This window comes from Lonchura striata, chromosome 5 (assembly GCF_046129695.1).
Source record: "Lonchura striata isolate bLonStr1 chromosome 5, bLonStr1.mat, whole genome shotgun sequence".
Lineage (NCBI taxonomy): Eukaryota > Metazoa > Chordata > Aves > Passeriformes > Estrildidae > Lonchura > Lonchura striata.
In genome coordinates, this window is record NC_134607.1 from 57,746,470 (window position 1) to 57,766,307 (window position 19,838).

General features: G+C 39.8%; 2 protein-coding genes and 1 long non-coding RNA gene across 4 annotated transcripts in view; 2 read left to right on the forward strand and 1 right to left on the reverse strand.

Moving 5' to 3' along the window:
- IFT56 (intraflagellar transport 56) overlaps positions 1 to 4,881 on the forward strand; it is a 55,866-nt gene extending 50,985 nt beyond the window's left edge. The window contains exon 19 of the mRNA XM_021552803.3: positions 3,283 to 4,881. The gene's annotated coding sequence lies outside the window, so the exon portion shown is untranslated. The remainder of the gene's footprint in view (positions 1 to 3,282) is intronic.
- Positions 621 to 7,367, reverse strand: LOC110483133 (uncharacterized). Its single transcript, XR_002467518.1, has 3 exons — positions 7,354 to 7,367; positions 1,137 to 1,231; positions 621 to 636 (listed from the first exon to the last, which is right to left on the reverse strand). It is a non-coding gene; the product is annotated as an uncharacterized LOC110483133 (long non-coding RNA).
- A 1,011-nt stretch (positions 7,368 to 8,378) lies between these two features.
- The window catches only part of UBN2 (ubinuclein 2), a 44,688-nt gene continuing 33,228 nt past the window's right edge, over positions 8,379 to 19,838 (forward strand). Inside the window, exons 1-3 of one of the 2 annotated variants that reach the window (XM_077783609.1) lie at positions 8,379 to 8,799; positions 12,866 to 12,958; positions 18,694 to 18,795. In XM_077783609.1, coding sequence (XP_077639735.1) covers positions 8,380 to 8,799; positions 12,866 to 12,958; positions 18,694 to 18,795 — 615 coding nt within the window. In that variant the 5' untranslated portion in view covers position 8,379. Of the gene's footprint in view, positions 8,800 to 9,253; positions 9,274 to 12,865; positions 12,959 to 18,693; positions 18,796 to 19,838 lie in introns of those variants that run through there. The other variant, XM_077783610.1, reaches the window with a different exon arrangement.

A 19,838-nucleotide genomic window follows, 5' to 3' on the forward strand; every position in this document is an offset into this window, starting at 1 on the left:
TGGTATATTCCCATACTGATGATTATCCTTATTGTTTTCATTCTACCAGTTCAGTCTTTTGTCTGACTTATTCATGATGCCACATGTGCTGAACTTAGTCATTAGTGAACAAACTGAGAAGCTGTCTATATAAAATTGTGGTGGTTTTCCCCACCATTTAAAGGCAGAAGAGCTATTTTCTGGTCACATCAAAGTAATTTCTGAGGCAAGCTTTACAAGACTCCTGACTCAGTTTAGCCAGTTGTTCTCAAGCAGGCTTTATCACTCTGTCACCTTTTCATTCTGCACATTCTCATTCCCTACTGTTTTCCCTTCCTGTCTCCCCATTAATGTGATGGGCCTTACAGGATTACCAGACTACTGCTGAAGTACTGCTGTTTTCCACTTCTCAATTCCTCCACTTGCACCACCTCTGAGCATGACTTGCCTCACTCCCACTTCACAAGCATTCAAGGCAAGATATTTTCAGATTTGTAAAACACTAGGTCCTGTGGAAGACTAGAAAGCAGCATGACACTAAGAATAACTCAGTCTCTTAAAACAGTGAGGAAGCGTTCAGATAAGAGTACTGTACTATTACTTACCAATGTCTGGGGTAATTCTTTCAAGGTCAGAAAAATGACATCTGAAATAGAACTGTTTTACAGAAAATGTTGCTTATCTTCACAAGCATTTTAGGTATGTATATTCTTAAAATTATTACTTCTATTGCTGCTATTCTACACTTGTTTTAATATGCTCAAAAAACTTCATGTCATGTCTTCTGAAAATCCAACTTGAAGTGGAAAGAAAATAGTTTTAAAGAATTTCATTTGTTTATTTAAATTACTCATGTATGAAAAATCGTTTTTCATATATAATTTTTCAGATGCTATTTTTAATGCTGTGGCAAATCAAACGCAACTTTGTGTTGAATCTGCATTTTCAGTATGTAGTTAATTCTCAGTGATAAATATGTGCTTTGCTTTTTTGAAGGCAGTTTGGCTTGGAAATAAAATCATGGAAGTATGAAAATGCTGAACTGCACATGCAAAGTATGCTTCTGACTATTCTGATCATAAGTTTGTATGAATGTTAAAAATGTGGTAATTTGTTTATGCAGTCACTCTCATCTGTCTGTGATAATGTGCACTTACCTAGGTGTGGAACTTGCATCAGTAAAAGCAGTTTCCAAAGTGCTGAGAGGCATTAAAAAACTTGGTTAGGAAATTGGAGTTTTGGTAAAACCAGCCTGAAAGTGAAAGGAGGAACAAAAAAGAAAAATATTTCTTCAAGGTCACAGCAAATATTATGTTGTATGTCTTAATAACTTTTAGAAGGTTGCTTTGCCATCTACCATGTATGTATTACATGAAAATCTCCTTTTTGGGAGGATGATCATTGCATGATAGGTGTTGTCTGAACAGTAACTATAATAATTTTAAACATATTACAGTATTTAATAAAAATAGGTTTCCTATAATTACCACAATATTTATATTTTGTTAAAAACTAGGAAATATCATCGTGGCAAGTGACCAAGGCTCCTCGAGCCAGCAGTCTGCCCAAGTCCACTCTCAAGGAGACCGAGAGTGTTTGTCTTCTCCTAGGTCAGCACCCACAAGGGAAACCCTGAGAGGGCAAATCTGTGGCACATTATCTTTTGTGCTTCTGAGAGTTACTTCCAGACCCTTTTACCTCATCAAACAGCATTACTACTGCTTTTAGTGTAGAAACTGCAATTCAAACAGAACTCCCTACCTGACTAGTCCTTCTTACTCATGTTACAGAAGGGTGGCAGAGCTACAGGAAATCATGACTCATATTCTTGTGTGGCTTTCACTGTTATTGGGAGAATAAAACCAGCAGACAACAATGCAGAGATAAAACAATAACCTGACTCCAAAGTTTCAGACAGCCTGGTAATCTTTGGCTGCCTCCAGGGGTGCTGGCCTGATAGAACAGGCTTTTCATCGGAGATAAGCATCCCATGCCACAAGGATCTTTAAAGAAATGGTGCAAATAAGGAAAAAAGTGAGGGACAACTCCCCAGAGCGCATAATCCCTCTCAATCTCTTTAAACATCTAGGTGTTTTTACACTTTCAAAGGAGCAAGTGTGAATCATAAAAGAGCTACCATTAAGGAAGTCCATTATTTTCAATTACAGCTCCTCTTCAGTTTTAAATTCTGCTTAGGTATGGTTTAAGTGATTGTCACAATCAACATGTAACAGGCAGATGCTCCTCAGTTTAAGTTTTTTTGCCAGTTCACTGAAGTCTGCTCCCTTTCTATATACTTGTATTTTTAAGGAAAAAAGTGTGTGTGTGTGTGTGTGTGTGTGTGTATGGGTATGCAGCGCGCATGCGTGTGCTCACACAAATAACTAGGTACTCCTCTACAAAATCCTTTCTGTGTTAATTTCTGATGATTTTTCTTGGTATTCTTCCTATCTACAAAAACAAACCAAACAAACAAACAACAAAAAAAGTCCAGGATTTCAACTACAAGGTTATTTTAAAGAACCATTGAATTGTTAAGGTTGAAAAATACAACTTTAAGTTCATTGAACTCAACTATTTGCTCAGCAGTACCCTAGCCACCACTAAGCCATGTCCCTAAATGCCACAGCTACACAGGCCTTAAATATCCCCAGGGAGTGTGAGTCAACCACTTCCCTGGGTGGCCTGTTCCATTGCTTGACAACCTTTTTGATGAAGAAATTTTTCCTAATATCCAGTTGAAACCCCCTTTGGTGCAATTTGAGGTAACTTTATCTTGTCCTATTGCTTGTTATTTTGATAATTCAGTGGCTTTAATTTTCTTGTCATCACTTAGAAGGTAACTAAATTTTCCCCCCTGTTTTTCCTTCCTTCTTAGAAAAGTAAAGAGTAAACCTGCAAAGAGGAATTTCCTAGGGATTCACTGCTTGTCAGACAAAGCTTCTCAAGGGCTGACATCCCCAAATTAATGTCATTTAAGACAGAGTCCACACACCACCTGGAATCATTACTACTATAGAAGTTTACAGCTTATTTGTCAAATGCAGTATACTGAGTTCACCCTTAGCACTAGGAAAGCTTAAGGACAAAAGTTGCATGCTTCCTCCAGCAAGAAATCTTAACACTAGAAGCAGAAATAATTAAGTAAAAAATAATATGGAACTAGAAAAGTGTTCTTATCTTGTTAGTTACAATTGATTTTGCTACTGTTACCCAAAGGAACAAATGACCCATATTCCACGTGGTAAGTGCACCTACTTGAGAGCTGATGTTTAATGTCTTAATGTTTCATCTTCTCTCCAGGCTCAGAAGATGTTCCCACAATAACTCCAAGCAGCATGCTCTTCCTTGGCAAGAATGCTCTCTCTGCTTTTTCTTCCTAACTTGGAACTCCATCTAAATGGAGCTCTTGAGGCTTTGAATTTTCTCTGAGGTTCCTCTAAGTCAACAGTCTTATATATTAGCTTAAAGAATGCTGCAATATTCTGAAAGCCTTAAAAGACCACCAGTCATTCAGAATTTATGTCAGCTTTAAATTTCTCATTGAGAAAATTCTTCTGAACAGCAGGGATTATAACACCCCTACCTTTGGTTGAAGAACTCACACTACCATGACATATCCCTTCCTGTAAATCCCTTGACTTCTTTCACATGAAGGCTTGCCCTGATTTCTAGCTTACATGAGATAAAAGCCAACATTTTGTTTTCATCAGCTACCTCTGACATACACAGTCATGCCATTTATTTTGTGTTGGAATACCACTCCTCATCTCAGCAAGTGAGCAGAAGATGCACCTAAATCTACTTCTAGGGGTAAAAAGCGCTTCCAGTTACAGGAGCAGTAACTACTTTTTGCATAAAAATTGTTACCATTCTTAAAACTTCCTACTGCCATTGAAACCTTGCACTTCTGGTCAGATTTGTTCAAAGCATTTCTTTAAAGCTCTGGAGAGGAGGTCACTGTCTCTTGGGCTCAAATTCTCCAGTAAGTGAGGCCTGAGCACTTCACAGGGAGCAAATAAAAACACAAGGGATAAAGTTCATTATCACAGTTCCTCTGCTTTGAAATTGTCACAAATTAATATTACTGCTCTGCCAAAGGAGATCCAATTATTTGAAGCTAAGGCACACAGCCTTTCTAGAATGAGTTTGGTATTTCTTTACCTGCCTACAGTCTTTTCAAACAGTTTACTTCACTGAAAAGTGTACTTCAGACTTCTCAAGGCTGTGGCAGAGCTGCTGATAACAGTTCTTAAATACATGTGCCTGAGTAAAGAAAGCTAGAGGTATATTCTTCAGGAAACAGTATTTTTACTTCAAAGAAAACAATATCAAAAATATGAGGGGGAGGAATCAGTTTTCTAAATGGTATGAAAGGCACTGGTGTTCATTTTGGAAAGAAAGCAGGTGGTTTATTTCTTGATTCTGGGCCTAAGAGAGAGCAATTTAGTAAAGCTGTAAGAGAAAAGAGAAATTAAAAAAAAAAAAAAGCACACTGGAATTCAGAAATCCTTATTAAACAGAAAACCAGCAATGCTAGCCATGTTGTTGGTGCAGTGGATTCTTGTGATGCAGCAGCAGTTCTAGTAAAAGCTCATAAACACCAATCTACCTGCAGTTGTATCATCTGACACAGCAATGGAAGCTGCAGCTGCTGTGCCAGCAGTTCCAGTGAAAGGACCACAACGATCAACAAGATGTGTGGTTGGACCATAAGAAACCAAGGATATAGTGAGGAAGCAGCTGATGGTCAATGAGGATATTCTCTGTCTTGAAGACTTCTGAGCAGTGGAGATGTGACTGCCACTAGTATGAGCTGGCTGCCACTACAGCTCCTATCTCTACTATAGATCCCAGTGTTCCCCTTAAGGAAAGGAAAGAATAAACTGCCATGCCACCTAAGCTTATTATGTAATATTATTACACAAGCAGAGCATTCCCATCCAAGGGCAAGAGGCTCATAGCTCATAGAAGTAAAGTAATAGCCTTTGAAGCTGAAAACAAGCTCTCTGGAGACAAATATATATGATGATAAGGAGAGCCCTGCTTTCTGCTAGGACCCTGGGCCTGCTGCTGTGGAGTGTCCAGCCCAGAGGAAGCTACCCAAGGGGTTCCATGAGGTCCAGGATAGCAGTGACCACCGGTTTGTAATGAAACATGGTACTCTACCACAACCAACACAAACAGCCCAAAAGCATGAGAGTGCTACAGAGAAGACAGTCCAAAGCAGAGCAGGAGGATTCCACCTCCACCAAAGTAGAGGCCTCTGCAATTTGCTGGTCTGTCTCTGTTTTCTGTATTTGAAACTGAGTCAGGTCAACAAACTGCCACTCACTGATGTGGCTGTACCATCTGTAGTTCCAAGCATCTACTTATTCTGATCTTCTCATACTGGTTTTCACCAGTGAAATAAAAAGCAGTTTCACTATCACCTAAAAATTACTCTCTTTGTGTAGTTGTTGAATTATTTTAAACTCTTAATGTGCCTCTCTGTGTCCTTCAGTTAACATACAAAGAGAAGGAATCTGTATTCAATGTTGGACTATTTTAGCATGGCCATATCCTGAGAGAAAGCAAGATAACTGGCAGCACATCTCCAATTACTTTTTTAAAATGACACTTGTTAAATTTTGTGTTGTACTGACAAGGGCAGGACATTATACTATGTACAGACAATACCTGAGATGGAGCTTAATGACAAAGAACAAAACAGGTATCAAAACAGAATAAATAGTGTGGATAAATTACAAATCAAAATTGTACAAACCTTGAACTCTTTGGTGTATTCAAAACCAAATTCCTTGAGAGCTTATGATCTAGTCAATCTCTTTTCTGAGTTGCTCTAGTAACTTAGACCAAATGTAACATTAACATATTCCAGTAACTACTATGCTTAAATCTGCTTCCAAGGTTCTTTTTGATTTAGTTCAGGTACTCAGAGCAAATTGTTTTTAATGACTTCACTTAAAATGCAGACATCCAGAACTGCTGTTTGTCTAGTTGCATAAATATATACTAAGCCTTATAAAAATGTTATGTGCATGCCAAGATGCTTAGAGGTTAGATAATACAGAAATACGAGGGTTTACTTGTCTAATTAAACTCCTAGGAGAAAGAAAGAGGGGGCATATAAATTACTATTTCATAGTTACCTCACATGTGAAAGGCTGCTTCTAATATCAAGGTTGGCAATTTCAGAACAAATGGTCACCTGAAACTATTTCCAAGAACTACTTCTGGTTTCTCTGTAACCCTGCCATGAGTTGAATGATGATTGTTTCTTTCCAGCTTTTTTTTCCTACTTTAAAAGCATGTAAAAATCTGACCAAGATGTGGTTCTACGTATATCTACACTACAAGACAATATGAAGCACTGGATTCAGATACTCGTAGAGCTGATTTTCTTCCGCCATGCCCTACATGGATTACTTATGAATATAGTTCCCTATATTTTAGTTAGGAGACTTAAAGACAGAATGGAGTTTTACATTACATACTTAAAATACTTAGTTTATCACTTTCCATGGATATATTCAAGTATTGTCTGTGAACAAACTACCTGTTGTATTCTTATTGTACTTATTTCAAGGTCTAGTCTCCCATCTGGTAATTGAAAACAAGGTTCAGCAGAGCTGCAGAAGAGCCTGTGACTTTCACATAAGATTTCTGTTTGATATGCAATAAACTGCTCTCTTTCTGAGGAAAGGCCCCTTTTTACCATCACAGGATTTCATGGCATAGATGACACAGAAACTTTGATGAGAATCAGAATCTTCCTGGCAGGTTCCACAGGTCTGGAGCTTAGGGATGCTCAATCAATTTGAATCTAGAAATACATTTCCTACTTTGTGCATCAGCTGATAGCTGTATGAAATTCTCAACAGAGAACAAGTGCAACTACCAAATTATGTTATTATGATGCTGAAAGCCAAAACATATTTGAGGAATACATCCACCTCTACTAAGTTTGCTAGTCGCACCACAACATGCAAGGCTTCAAGATAAAACAAGTCCTTTAGACTATAAAGCTCAATAAAGTTTCAAGCCTCAAAGTTTACATTTCTCAGATTGGCTCAGTCATTCCAGTGACTTGCCACTGCAAGCAGTATTCTGGGATGCCCATCACTCCCTGTTATGATAACTTTCAGTAACACTGTTCTAGTGTCACGAATCTTCTCTGGAGCCTAGATGAAATTAAAAAGTCAAGTAAAAAGGCTTCCTGTGCAATGATAGGGAAACATCAAGCACAGTGATGGATGTAGTTTGAAAAGTGGAGTAATGTGATGCACAGAAGTCTTTTATCGTTATGCAAAATAATAGCTGTAAATTGCTTGCTTTGCATGAGTACTTTTTAAAAAAATATAATAGACTTACTTCTACCTACTATTTCCGAGACTAAAAAATGCCCCAAAAATGGTAATGTCTTTTTCACTGCTTCCATGAAGCTAGAGGATACAATACTCATGATGTTCATAAGCTTCCTGAAACTTCATATTGCCTTGGTGGCATACCTCCAGCTGGAAATACCAGCCATCAGTCTGTCAAAGTAGGTGGTGACAGACTGAAACACTTGCAGGCGGCTCCTGCTCATGAGGGAAGTCTCGCTGTTGCTCAAACCCTGCCTTCCTCGCGTCGTCTCCTCTCTCTCTCTCACAGCTCTTTCCCAACAAGACACAACTGCTGCCTGCAGCCAGAGCTGGTGCTCTATAGACCAGGCATGGCCGCTGAACAAGCTCCCTGCCGCCGAGGGCAGACCGGCACCCCGGGCAGCGGCTGCTTTTCTGTAGGAACAAGTTGCGATCAGCACCGCCATACGGCACGGTTTTGTAAAACCCCGACGTCCTCCGCTGTTCCACTCGGCGTGGGCTGATGCTACCGAGACACGGTGCGTTCAGGCTGGGAACGGCCGCTCTCCCCGCACGGGTGGCTTTTCTCTGGTGACTGACCCGCAGCCGGCTCCTAAGGACCTCGGCGGACCTCGGCGGACCTCCCCGCTAGCGGGCCGGCGCTGCCCCAGGAGGACGGCGCTGCGCAGCCCCCGCGGCTGCAGGCGGCGGCGGTCGCGGCGTGCGCATCGCCCCGGCAACCGGGGGCGGGCCCGGCGCCCGCGGCGCGTGGGCGGCGGCGGCCGCGCTGACGTCCGGGGGAAGCTGAGCAATAACAGCAGCGACACGGGCCGGGCTGCGCCTGCGCGGGCTGCGGGGCTGCTCTATTTATGTGGGGGGGCGCCAAGATGGCGGGGGCGGCGAGGAGAACGTAGGGGTAGCTCCGACCGGGCGGCGGAGCGGGGAGGAGGGAGAGGGAGGAGCCGGGGCCGGTGGGAGGGAGAGCGGTGTCACCGAACGTGCGAGGCGGGGGCCGGCGGACGGCGGGCGGGCGGGGGGGGGGGGGGGGCGGAGGATGGCGGAGCCGCGCCGGGTGCCGTTCATTAGCCTGTCACCCGTGCGGCGCCGCGAGGGCGAGAGCCCGGCGCTGGAGCGAGAGCCGGCGGGCCGCGACCCGGAGCCACCTCCGGCGGGCCGTGAGGCGCCATCGCCGGAACCGCCGCCGCACGAGCCGCCCAGCGACAGAGCTGCCCGCCCGGAGCCGCCCCGCGACCCCGGCCGGCCCGAGCAGCCGCCGCAGCGGGAGCCCCCGCGGCCCGAGCCGCCGCCGCTGCCGCCACCGCCGCGCCAGAGCGGGCGGCAGGAGCCGCCGCCGCCGCGGGAGGCGCTCCCGCTCCGCCAGACGGTCCGCCTGGAGGTGGTGCTGAAGGACCCCACCGAGGAGGGCTGCGTGGAGTTCAGCTACCCGGAGCTGCTGCTGTGCGGGGACTCGCGGGTACGGGACCTCCCCTTCCCCTTCTTTCCTCTCCTCCCGCCGGCACGGGACCCGCCGCGCTTCCTCCTCCTCTGGGCTGCCGGCGGCCCCGACCTTGCCGATAGTGTTATCTGTTACCCCTTGCTGCTCCAGGGTGGTCCCGGTACGGCGGGAGGGGCGGCGTCCTGGAGGGAAGTCCGGCTGCCTTGCCGTCGCTGCGGGCTCCTGGTGCTGAGGCTGCGCCTGTGCCCGTGGGGGGAAGGGGAGGCTTCCCACTTGTCCCTGAGCTGGCCAAGGGCTCCTGGCCTTTGCTGCAGGCTGTGGCGGAGGAGTTACACTGTCTTGTGTCCCGTTTACCCCGGCTCACCTCCTTGCCGTTCCCTTTCCCTGCCCGGAGAGGTGTTTCATCCTCCCATCCTGGGAGATCTTTGCTGGCAGCTGGACGAAACTGAGCACGCCGGTCTGTATTCCGGGTTGTCCCTAGGCTGTGTGCAGGTAAATAAAGAAAGCCCGGCTCTGCTATAAGCCTCGACAAGCAGTACGTGATCGTTAGCAGACTTGGAGAGGAGTTTTTGTAGTCTTGGAGGGGACAGCGGTAAATGAGAGTTAATGTTGAACCAGTAACCACACCTGTAAGTGTTGAGAACGTAATTCAAGGAAAAAAACCAAAGTGTTCTTTCTTTGCTTATTTCTCCCAAGCAGAAAGTGTTTGATGCTTGAATTACCTTGTTTTCTTAAGGATAAAACTCCTGCAAACTCTGCAGACAACTTTAGCAGCGTTAGTCAATCAACAGGGCCCACTCTTCAAAGTAGGAAGGAGAGACGCATGTCCTTAAGCCTGTTACACTTGAGCTGCTCATTCTTAGTACTTGATTTAAATAGTTGTGGCTTCTCTTTAATCCAGTACACAGTTATAGAGAAAGCTTGTCTCTTACTGGAAGAGGCAGAGGGCAAGTGAGTAACTACTACTTAGAAGGTTGTGGTAGATCTGGTGATAAAAGCAAGTATCAAATACCAGTACTGGTACTGCCATGGAATTTTTATATCTAGCACAAACTTGAATACGGTTGAAACTTTTCTTCTGAACCAAAGCATTTGTAGGCGATGGTGGTGCTGTAACTATACTTAGCAGACTGCTCACTTTTTCTGCTGTAGGAGAGATATACACACTGGGTTGTGTTCAAATGTGGAAGGCAGAAAAATCAGTGACTGATTTTAATCCCTCAGATCTTGTCATGCAAGTTAAAAAGTTCCTTCTGTTCATCCTGTCCTACAGCTGTTGTGGGCAAACAGTGCCAGTTATGACTCCTCAGAATTAGTGTAGCATAATCATGCTTGTCTCTGAAGTGCAATCTTTCTGAGCAGTTCCGTGAAGGTGAAAATTGTGTTAGTGTTTAGAAGTGGTTCAGTACTTGAAGGCCAGCTTTTCCCTTTGGCAGCTCCCAGTTCCATAACTGCCTTTTATTCTGAAGGTTGCCAATATCTTAATCACATACTCAGGGAAAACGGGCTCTTTCTGATGTAGTTCTGATGCAAATTCCATGTCTTCTGGGGTGGGAGAGCATTGATTTAGGGAATTTTGGTACAACTGGGATCAGAAACTGCTTTTATGGTAGAGACAGTGATAGTAATGCTTTATAAGAAACTTTGTATATTTTTCAGCCCTGTAGAGTCCAAATTAAAATGAATGGATCATAATGGCACTTCTTTACTGGGTTGTGGAATAATCAGGTGATTTACTGTGTAAAAGAGTGTCATAAATTAGGATCCTTTTAAAGTGATTCTGGACTTTTACTCATGTTTAAAACCTGATGTATACTAAGCCTGTCAGTTAAATTTCTTGCTTGTTATATGGTAGAACCTAGAAAAGCTACTCTAATATTAGGGAAGATTGGAAATCTTGAGATTTGCTTTTTCCAAGTAGGTAGTAACTAATTGGTTGTTAATTTTGTGGTTTTAAGTGGAGTTTTAGATTTCAACATTTGTTGTTTTAGTAATGTTTTGATTTAAAATTAACAGTTCAGTTACTTTACTATGCAGATTTTTTGTAGGGGTGAAGATTGATTTGGTTTTTTGAAAGCTATTGTTGACTTCTCCCTTATAAGAAGTTACTCAACTTTTTTATAACATTTCCCATTAAAATTTAACATTACAAAGTCAGGAGCTCGTCTTTCTATCTTGTAGTATTCTTGGAACTGTAGCAACCAAGAAAAGTTCTCCAAAGGAAGGCAAGCACTGATGCACAGGCATAACTTCAAATATGCCTTTAACAGGCCGTGATAATAGTGGTTATATAATAATGAAATTATAGAGAATCCCAAAACTGATTTGGCAGTGCAACTTCTGTGGTTTTTTTAAATTCCAAATTTAGGTTCCTATGCTGTTTCAAAAGCTAGTGGAAATATTTATTTTAAAAACTTGTGCTGTCCTTGTCCTTTCTTGCCTTGATAAAGACAACATCCTTTGATAGGGTTGTTTGTAGAGTTCATCTTCTGCGAAGAATTATGTAAAGTTTTGAATGTGACTAATAAGTGTGTGTAGTTGAAGGATTTATTTGCCTCTTAAATGCTGGTGGAAGTGAAAGTGTGCTCCCATTTCTTTTGGGGTGACTGAGGTTTGGTGCATGAAACCCAAGTCGAAGTGGATGAGCCAGAAGCTCAAGTTGGCTTGTCAAACAGGCTCCAAAGGTGCTGAAGTAGTAATGTCTTAGTTTGAGAGCCATCTATCCCTTAGCAACAGTTAAAACTAAAATTTGATTGAATTTGAGTTTGCAGTACACTTAACAAATTGATAGTTGCCTTTGAGTGTTTGATGGAGAAAGGCAAATTAACACTTAAGTACTAAGTTTTATTGATCTTTAGGCTCAACCTTTTCTCCTTTCACAGTTAGAAAAAAAGCCATATATGCCTAGCAGAGATGAGGAATACATCTTCCCTGCTAAAAGTAAAGAAAATGGTGTTTCATGAATTGAGCAGTATTTTATATTTAATTATGCCTGCAGGAAATAAGTAAGTGGCTTTAATTTATGTTTTAGGAGTAACTATAGCCTCTATTAATTTTTTTTTCCAAATACTCAGTCTGGAAAATGTATTATAATTATGTGGTGTTTGCAGTTTTGCTTAGCTTACCTTCCTCATTACATTGGTCTTGATGCTAATGAGCTGGTTTGGTCATCATTTAGTCAATATATTGGCTTTTTATATTATAGAGGAAGGATCCTGCTTTTCTGAGCTAAGGTTTTTTTATTCTTCATAAATCTTCATTTATTCATTGGTGAGTAGTCCATGTGCAGTAAAATTAGTTGCCATCCATAAAGTGCTGAAAAATGGAATTCCATTCCACTGTGTTTTAGCATCCTAGTACCTTCCCCCTTCTAGCAACTACTGTATTTATGTGAACTCCAGTTTGAAGGAGGGCAGCCCTATTTTCCTGCCATCATTTATTGAAAGAAGTAAAAGCACTATGTATACCCTGTTTGTTGACTTTATCTCAGTGAAAACCACTTTTCTAAAAAACAGCAAAAAAAAGTAAGGGGCTACTCCCTCCTTGTATGTATAGCTGGAATATTAAGTCTCTTTTGTGGTTAACGTAGTTATGAGTACTGAAATTAACTCTTGCACTATAATTTTTTTCTTTAAATAAAAGACTTATTTTAATTAAGGAGCTTTTTAGTCTGGCTGCTTCCTTCCTGCTTAACATACCATGTACATCCTGTCTGTTGTATCTAGAAGAATCATAACAGCTGTTAGAGGGGCCAGCAAGTGGAAGCAGAGGTGAAAAGGAGTTGTGATTAGAGAGTTTCTTCTAACCTCAAATGGCCATAATTCTCTCTTATGCTTAGACTTTTAGTTGAGGTTGTTGTGGAATGCTTGGGAAAATACAAATCTGAGTATTTATCTTAATTCTTCTGGTTTTGTTGTCATCAGAAGAAAAGTAGCTAGATGGTAATTCAATGATCAAAGTAATTTTTAGAGATTAAGTGTAAATTCTGACTACTTAGTCATCAGAGTATTGTTTTTTGACATTTAATAGGTTTTGAGATGCACTCTTTCTTATGGAATGAACATGTAACTTTTGCATTTTTCAGAAGAAATCGGTTCATTTAGAGGATCCATATAATGATGAACAACGTGAGCGACATGAAGTAGAAATGCTTGCCAAGAAGTTTGAGGCAAAATATGTGAGTTACTGCACTTTGTTAAAAATACAATTATTTAATAGTGATAACAGATAATGTTGTTGGGTTTTTTTTCCTGAATAGGATTGCTAATGTAGTGTCAAATGACTTCTGTATGTTTCAGTGATGATTGTCTCACAGTATTTCCTTTAAGTACCCTGAAGCTGCCACAAGCATATCAGACAAGTCTGCTAAATAGATTTGTCTATAGATGTTATAGCTTGTGAAGCTATTCTTGGAAAAGAATAGTCTTGGTAATCTTGGAAATAGATGCAGGTCAATATTCATGCTCCATGCTGTGCTGGAGGAAAAAAAATTTATGCAATGCTGTTGTGCACTATTGAACAGGTCTTCACTTTGGGCTAAATACTGATGAATCTCGATGTCCTGACTAGTTGGAATGTTTCCACAGGAAGTTATTTGTTAAATACTAAATCATTGCTCAATGAATGTCTGGTAGCTGCCAGTTGCCTAAAGATACTCTACTGGCTTCTGAAACTGTAGTGTGAGTGACTTGAACAACACTAGCTAGCAACATAAAGAGCCTTTCACTAGTAAATGAAGGTAGAAATCAGAAAATGTTGACAAAAACCACACCCAAACAGGTCTTTAAGAATTCATACGGGTAGGGTTGGGTGATTAAGTCTGAGCTGGCAATCAGAGCTCATCATCATGCTGAGGCATGTTGATATTCTGGATTACTAATAGAACACCTCAATAATAAAGAAGGAAAACAAGAGTAGTCATTTATGTCTTCTGCTATTAATATACATACTAAAATCTTTTTTGTCTGACTTATTTGGTTGTGGTGGTGGTTTTTTTTTTTGGCAAGGGTATATTTTTCCAAGTGCTCAGTCTATGTATTATTTCAAGGTATGTTAGCTGTGATACATAATGAAATCAACTCTTAAACTGAAAATAATCATTCTCATCTTTTGGAGAGATTGAGAGAATCCAATATGAATTGAGAAGGCTGTTCCAAAATGCTGTTTGCTTTTAATTTGAATTAGAGATAATTTTTTGAATGTGAGAGAAAAATGTTCCAATCACACTATTTTAGAAAACTCATTTCTGCTATTAAAATGGTAAGGATTTTATAATGTCTGAAACAAGTTGCTTAACTACAGCTGATGAAAGTCAATGGAAGTATGTAAAGCAATATATGTAGGAGGGAGTGGTAGTGGAAGCAGTCCAATTTTACATATACGTTTATGCATCCATCAAAGCTGAACCTGTACATTTATGGACAAAAAAATGCTACTAGACTTAAGAAAACCACAGTTCAATGTTCAGTGGTCACAGAAAGGGGCAAATAGATGCTTTTAGCCATTAGAAAGCAGTAGGTAACAAAAAATTGCAATTTTTAACAGTTTAAATTTGTGGTGCACTTGCATCTTCATTACTACTTGCACTTCTGATTCTTTCCCTTTCATTCTCTGATTTGCCTTTTGTCCCTTCCACCCCCGTGAAAGGGAATGTCTTCTATATAAAGAACCACTTACTAGGTTAGAACCACTAAGCATGAAGGGTGATGAGGGATTAAGATTCCTTGTGTTAGAAACTCCCTATCCTTTCTCTTCCAGTGTAAGAACCATCAGTCTCTACTTGCCATGCATGCTCAGAAGAATCACATCTCTGAATGCTGACCCAGTACAATTGCTCATATTCTGACAGCATCCAGTCATCTTCTGCCTCTTGTGGTGAGACATTCACTGCATAGCTTGAAGTGGAGCAGGGATCCAGTGTGGTAGATACCCTTTCTCCTCAAGTGAATGACCAGCTGCAGGATACTGTTCTTAGCTGGAGTTACACTGTAACACTCCAGAACAGTGCTTTGCAGTAACTGTAATCAGTGGTTGTATGAGAAAAAAATAAAGGTTTTATAAAGGGTTTTTTTTTTTTCTTCCTGCAAAAGGTTTGCAGGAAGTACTATATCCTCCTTTAATTAGGTATGACTTATCTAAGGTATCTGTTTAAAATAGTCAAACGTTGGTTTTAATCATAACATGGGGCCGTACTTCTGGAAGATTTGATGCATGAAGAGCAGACTGCCTTTAACAAGACTTTTTACTTATTTTCAGATAAATTTCTGTACTCATAACCGAATCAGTACACTCTTTGGTATATTTTGCAAATACTAAGGAAAACCTATGAAAAAGTATATTTTTGTAAAATGAAATGCATAACGTACCATTTGTTTACTTGATTATTCAGAACTCTTCTGTAATTGCTGCACATACTAAACATCAGCATAAAAAATCTGCTCTGAAGGGTTCCCATTTTCATTGTTTTTGATTGCTGTTACTCTCTAGATAAAATCAAATGCTGTTGTGAACACATGATACTGAACCTTGGACAATATTGTACATGTGCAAGAGCTTTTCTTGGATCAAAACAAAGGTCCATCTAACGGATGATACCATAGTTACTGACACAAGTGGAACCCCATCCTTGAAAGTATAATAGAGCAAGTGTTCATTGATATTACTTCACTGTGCCTGTCTGGCAGTGTCTGTTGTTTCTTAATTTCTCTCAAAGGCAAAGGTCACATGTTTAATATTTTTAAAGCTTTCTGCCTGGAATCTACCACATCATTGCCGTATTTGTGTTCTCCAGCACTGGAGTATCATGGTGACTGTCATATAAAAGCAGAGTGTTTAAATCTGATGAGTTCCTGTAGTGCTCCATAGTTTCTGTATTGCAAGAAACAAAGAAACATTTCCAGTTCTTCTGCACATTGCATGCAATTTTGAAGTTATCTTCTAAATCCAGCCCCTTAGTTCTCCAGCTGTAGTGTCTTAACATTGTTATTGTATGGAAGTGATGTTTTTTACATTTAAACATATTTGTTGGCTTACTGTTCTCTTTTTTTGTTCTAATAGTTTTTTTTTAATGAAAGGATATTAATGGTATGATACCCCTATTTGTCAGTGCTATAATGATTATTTCTGCTGTGGTTCTCTGTTCCTTTTTTTTTAATAAGTCCCAACTCTTTTTTTTTTTTTGACCATTCATGATTAAGCAGATGTCTGAACTGTGCCTAACAACTCCTCTGGTTCCTGAGCAGCATAACAAATTTGCAGCATGCTGGTTTTTTGGTGGTTTTTTTTTTTTTTTTTTTGACTTAGGTTGTACTTAGTTTATGTGGATTACCTTGCTCTATCGATGCTGAATTTAACTGCCCATTTATCATACTAATTTCAGAGCAACTGTAAGGTCTTTCAGTGATTCTTCAGTTATTTTCTTTTTCCTTTACTTCCCTCAATGAGTTGTCATCTTAGACCCCTGTCCTTCCCCAACTCTTTACCTGCTCTCCATAATAATTTTACTGATCACTCTTTGCCAGAATGAGATACCTATTCTTACCTTTTCTTTCCTAGCTGTAGATCAGACATCAGTTTAAGTGGATATTCCTTATTTCATTACAGTTTCTTGTTTTTAAAGATGTTTGGAACATTTTAAAAGAATTTCAAATACTTTCTTCTACCAACATTTCTTCTTGCTCTGTATATTCTTGTGCCTGTTGATTCTGTTGTTTATGGCTTTTATTAACTTACCCACCATAAAGACCTGGTTGATTGGTTTATAGATTCTTCTCTCCAAGATTCTTCAGGTACTGGCATTTTATTTGCCACCTACCTTTTAGTCCTGGTGGACAAAGGTTGTTTAAATACAAGGTTGAATGGCTCAGTTAATATCTTAAAGTCATCTTTGGCTTTTTTGGATACTTGCATGAGTAGTATTTACAGCTTCAGGAACTAGGCTCCTTAATGTGCTCTAGTATTGTGACTACTTATGTTCTGGGACAAAAAGGTTGGAGGAAAGCTGCAGTCATAAAATTTCCCTGAGGTGCTGTATGGTGGATACTGACACAGATAATCCCTTCGTTCTTCTGCTGCACTCTTGCATCTTTAACATCTTGATCATATGAAATCTCAACACAGTTCCTTAAACAGAACTGGTTAGAGCCAGGCCTGAAGGAAAATCTCTTAATTATACACACAGTGTTGTGTGTGTTTATTTTCAGATATTTTCATATGTCTGAGTACAGGTACTATTTGAAGACTGCTTTTGTTCATTCAGCTATTATAAGACTTTTGTTGCTACTTTTGTTCCATATCTGGTTTTCTGACTATCAGGTTGTCAGAATGTATTGGAAATTTAAAATTTTTTTATTGCCCTTTTATTATACTGAAATCATAGAATCAGAGGATAACCATTTCTGCAAAAAGATTTTAGGCTGGCAAACAAGAATGTTGATGGTTAGTAGCAAGATATATGTAGTACAGAGATGGATTGCATTACATATTAGTAAGATCAGTACAGGTGAAGTATGGTTTATGAAGCATTCTTAGCCTGCTGACACCTAAGTCAGAATCATGGGTTATATAAGCTTTTGCACTGGAGTTTAATCAGAATTCTTAAGTGCTACCTTTTCTTACTTACTTTTTCTTCTCTCATCGATCTCATGCAAACTTTTTTTTAAGTACATGTTTAGGAAATGTGCAGTCATTGAGATGTATTTCCAGATGAGTGATTGTAGGAAATTATAGGACTGATAGGAATACTTAGCTTCAAATGTAACTTGGAAATGTGAATTAAAAGCTGAATTTACTTTTGAGGTTTTTCTCCTAGGACTATTGCATTTGTTTATTTAAGTATATGTGAGCGATTCCTGTTTGCTTGCAAGAGCACATGCTTTACTTTGTCACAAACTTGCACATTCTCAAAATGTTGTTAAAATGGAGGTGTTGAGATGCTTACACCTCTCATAAAAGAGCAGGGGTGAAACTGCCTTTGAACAGTGTCTGCATTCTTATAGTAACTAGTGGACTGTGATACTTGGGTGTCACAGCTAGAAAGACTGACTTGCTCTAAGAATGATCAGAACTGTAGGGTGCAGGCAGAGAAGTTTCAGCAGCAAGTCTTGAATTCATGAAAGTTACCATTGTAATAAGGGTAGTGCTTTTTCAAGAATTTTATCTTTTAAGACTTTTATTGATGATTTTGACAATATATGTGAGCTAGAAAACTAGGAAACTAGGTCTTAGATCCTAAGAAGATTTTTGTGTAACTTTAAGTTTAGATTTCCTGAATATTTGAGCTGGCTGTGAGTCTTTACTTGACTTAACAATGAAATTTCCACATGAAAAGAATACTTGCAGATTAAAATTAATTTTACTGTCTCCTGGAGATAAGTGAACCCATCCATAGTTTTTGATGCAGCTTATGGTTTTGAGTAATATTTCAAGTAACATTTTATGTTTTAAGACTCAACTTTTTATATACTACAGAGAATTAATCCATCTTGTGTAGGGAGACACTTTAATGAACTCTAGGCTATTATTATTTTCATTTGTAATGACACTGTGACATACTGAAAAACTCAACACTTTCTAAACTATCCCAGCCCTTCTATCATTAGCAGTCCAATCACTATACTTTAAAATCATAGTACAAGAAAACATCTCTACAAAGGAAATGTTAGGAAGATCTTGGTCTTGCAGAAAAAGGTAGCTAGTGACCGCCTTTCAGGGGTGATTCTGGTGAGGCGCATTTGCCAGAATGCATGTGTGTGGAAATTTTCATTAGTTGTCTAGACCATCTTCAAGGAAGCATTTGAGAAAGCAGAACTGCTAATTCCTTGAATTACTATTCCTACAATGCCTTATGTTTTATAGGCTTCAGTACATTGCTTTCTTGTTTCCTAAGTGATGTAACACTTGCTTTGTCTTCAGGGTGGCAAGCCCCACAAACATCGGAAAGATCGCCTGCAGGATCTGATCGATATAGGTTACGGCTACGACGAGACGGACCCTTTCATTGATAATTCTGAAGCGGTAAGTAAGCTTCAGCACAGCAGCAAGAAATCATGAGGCAGTGCTTTATCTTTCCACTACAGAAGAAAGGTAAGGGGAAAATACTTTGTACCTGTCTATAACTGACGCGAATGCAAAGGGCATACTGTTTTGGGAGACCAATGAATTACTGTATTTGTAGTCTTACTCAAGATATTATGCACCAAAGAATTAAGAAAGCTACTCCTAGATCAAATAGTTTTCCAGCTATAGAAATTAAAATATTTTTATTTGTATGCTTCATTTCCTGTTGACTGAAATTACACTGGCTTGTTTTGTTTCTTGTACTAGCTTTCTGGATTATTAGTGGGTTACTGGCTTTAAATTTCCTACATTAAATCAGGAAGCTATTCTCCTCTTAAAAACCAGTAAAAATAGGATGGTTATTCTAAACATTGAATATGTCTGAAACATTTGAGATAAAACAGGTTAAACAGCAGAGTATTACTGCTTACTTAGAATATCTTTTAGAAATGAAAGTACATCTTGAGGTATAAGAAAAAGGTATTAGTTTGGTGCAGGCAGTATTAGAGATATGAGAAGGTTTATAAGAGGGCATTTGAAGATATCTTGGAGGTGATACATGAAATTATGAAAATGGGAAAAAAGCCTGAGAAAAAAGTGGATTATCTAAAAGCTCAGAAACCTCCTATAATTCTTCCTTATTAAATGTCAGAAGTATGTGTACAGTTTAGTCAAGTAAAAAAAAAAAAAGAAAAGAGCTGTCACTTGCCAGCCTTCAATTTCTTCCAGTGCTGAGCGACACTGGACAAAACAGCAGTGATCTGCTGTGAGAAGGAGTGGGCTAGAATTCTGAGTGGGAGAGGAAAGATTATGAAAAGGAGTTACAAGAAAAGAGTAAGAAAACCACATAAGTGCATTCCTTGGCATACATTATATCAAGATTTTATTTAAATTCTAAAACTTTACAGTAAAGAGCTGTGAAGTTTTAAACATGTCATTGTTGTAATGAGTGGTCCTGTGACCTGTGTGAGGTGCACAGAAAGTGTCTGCAGAGCTGATAC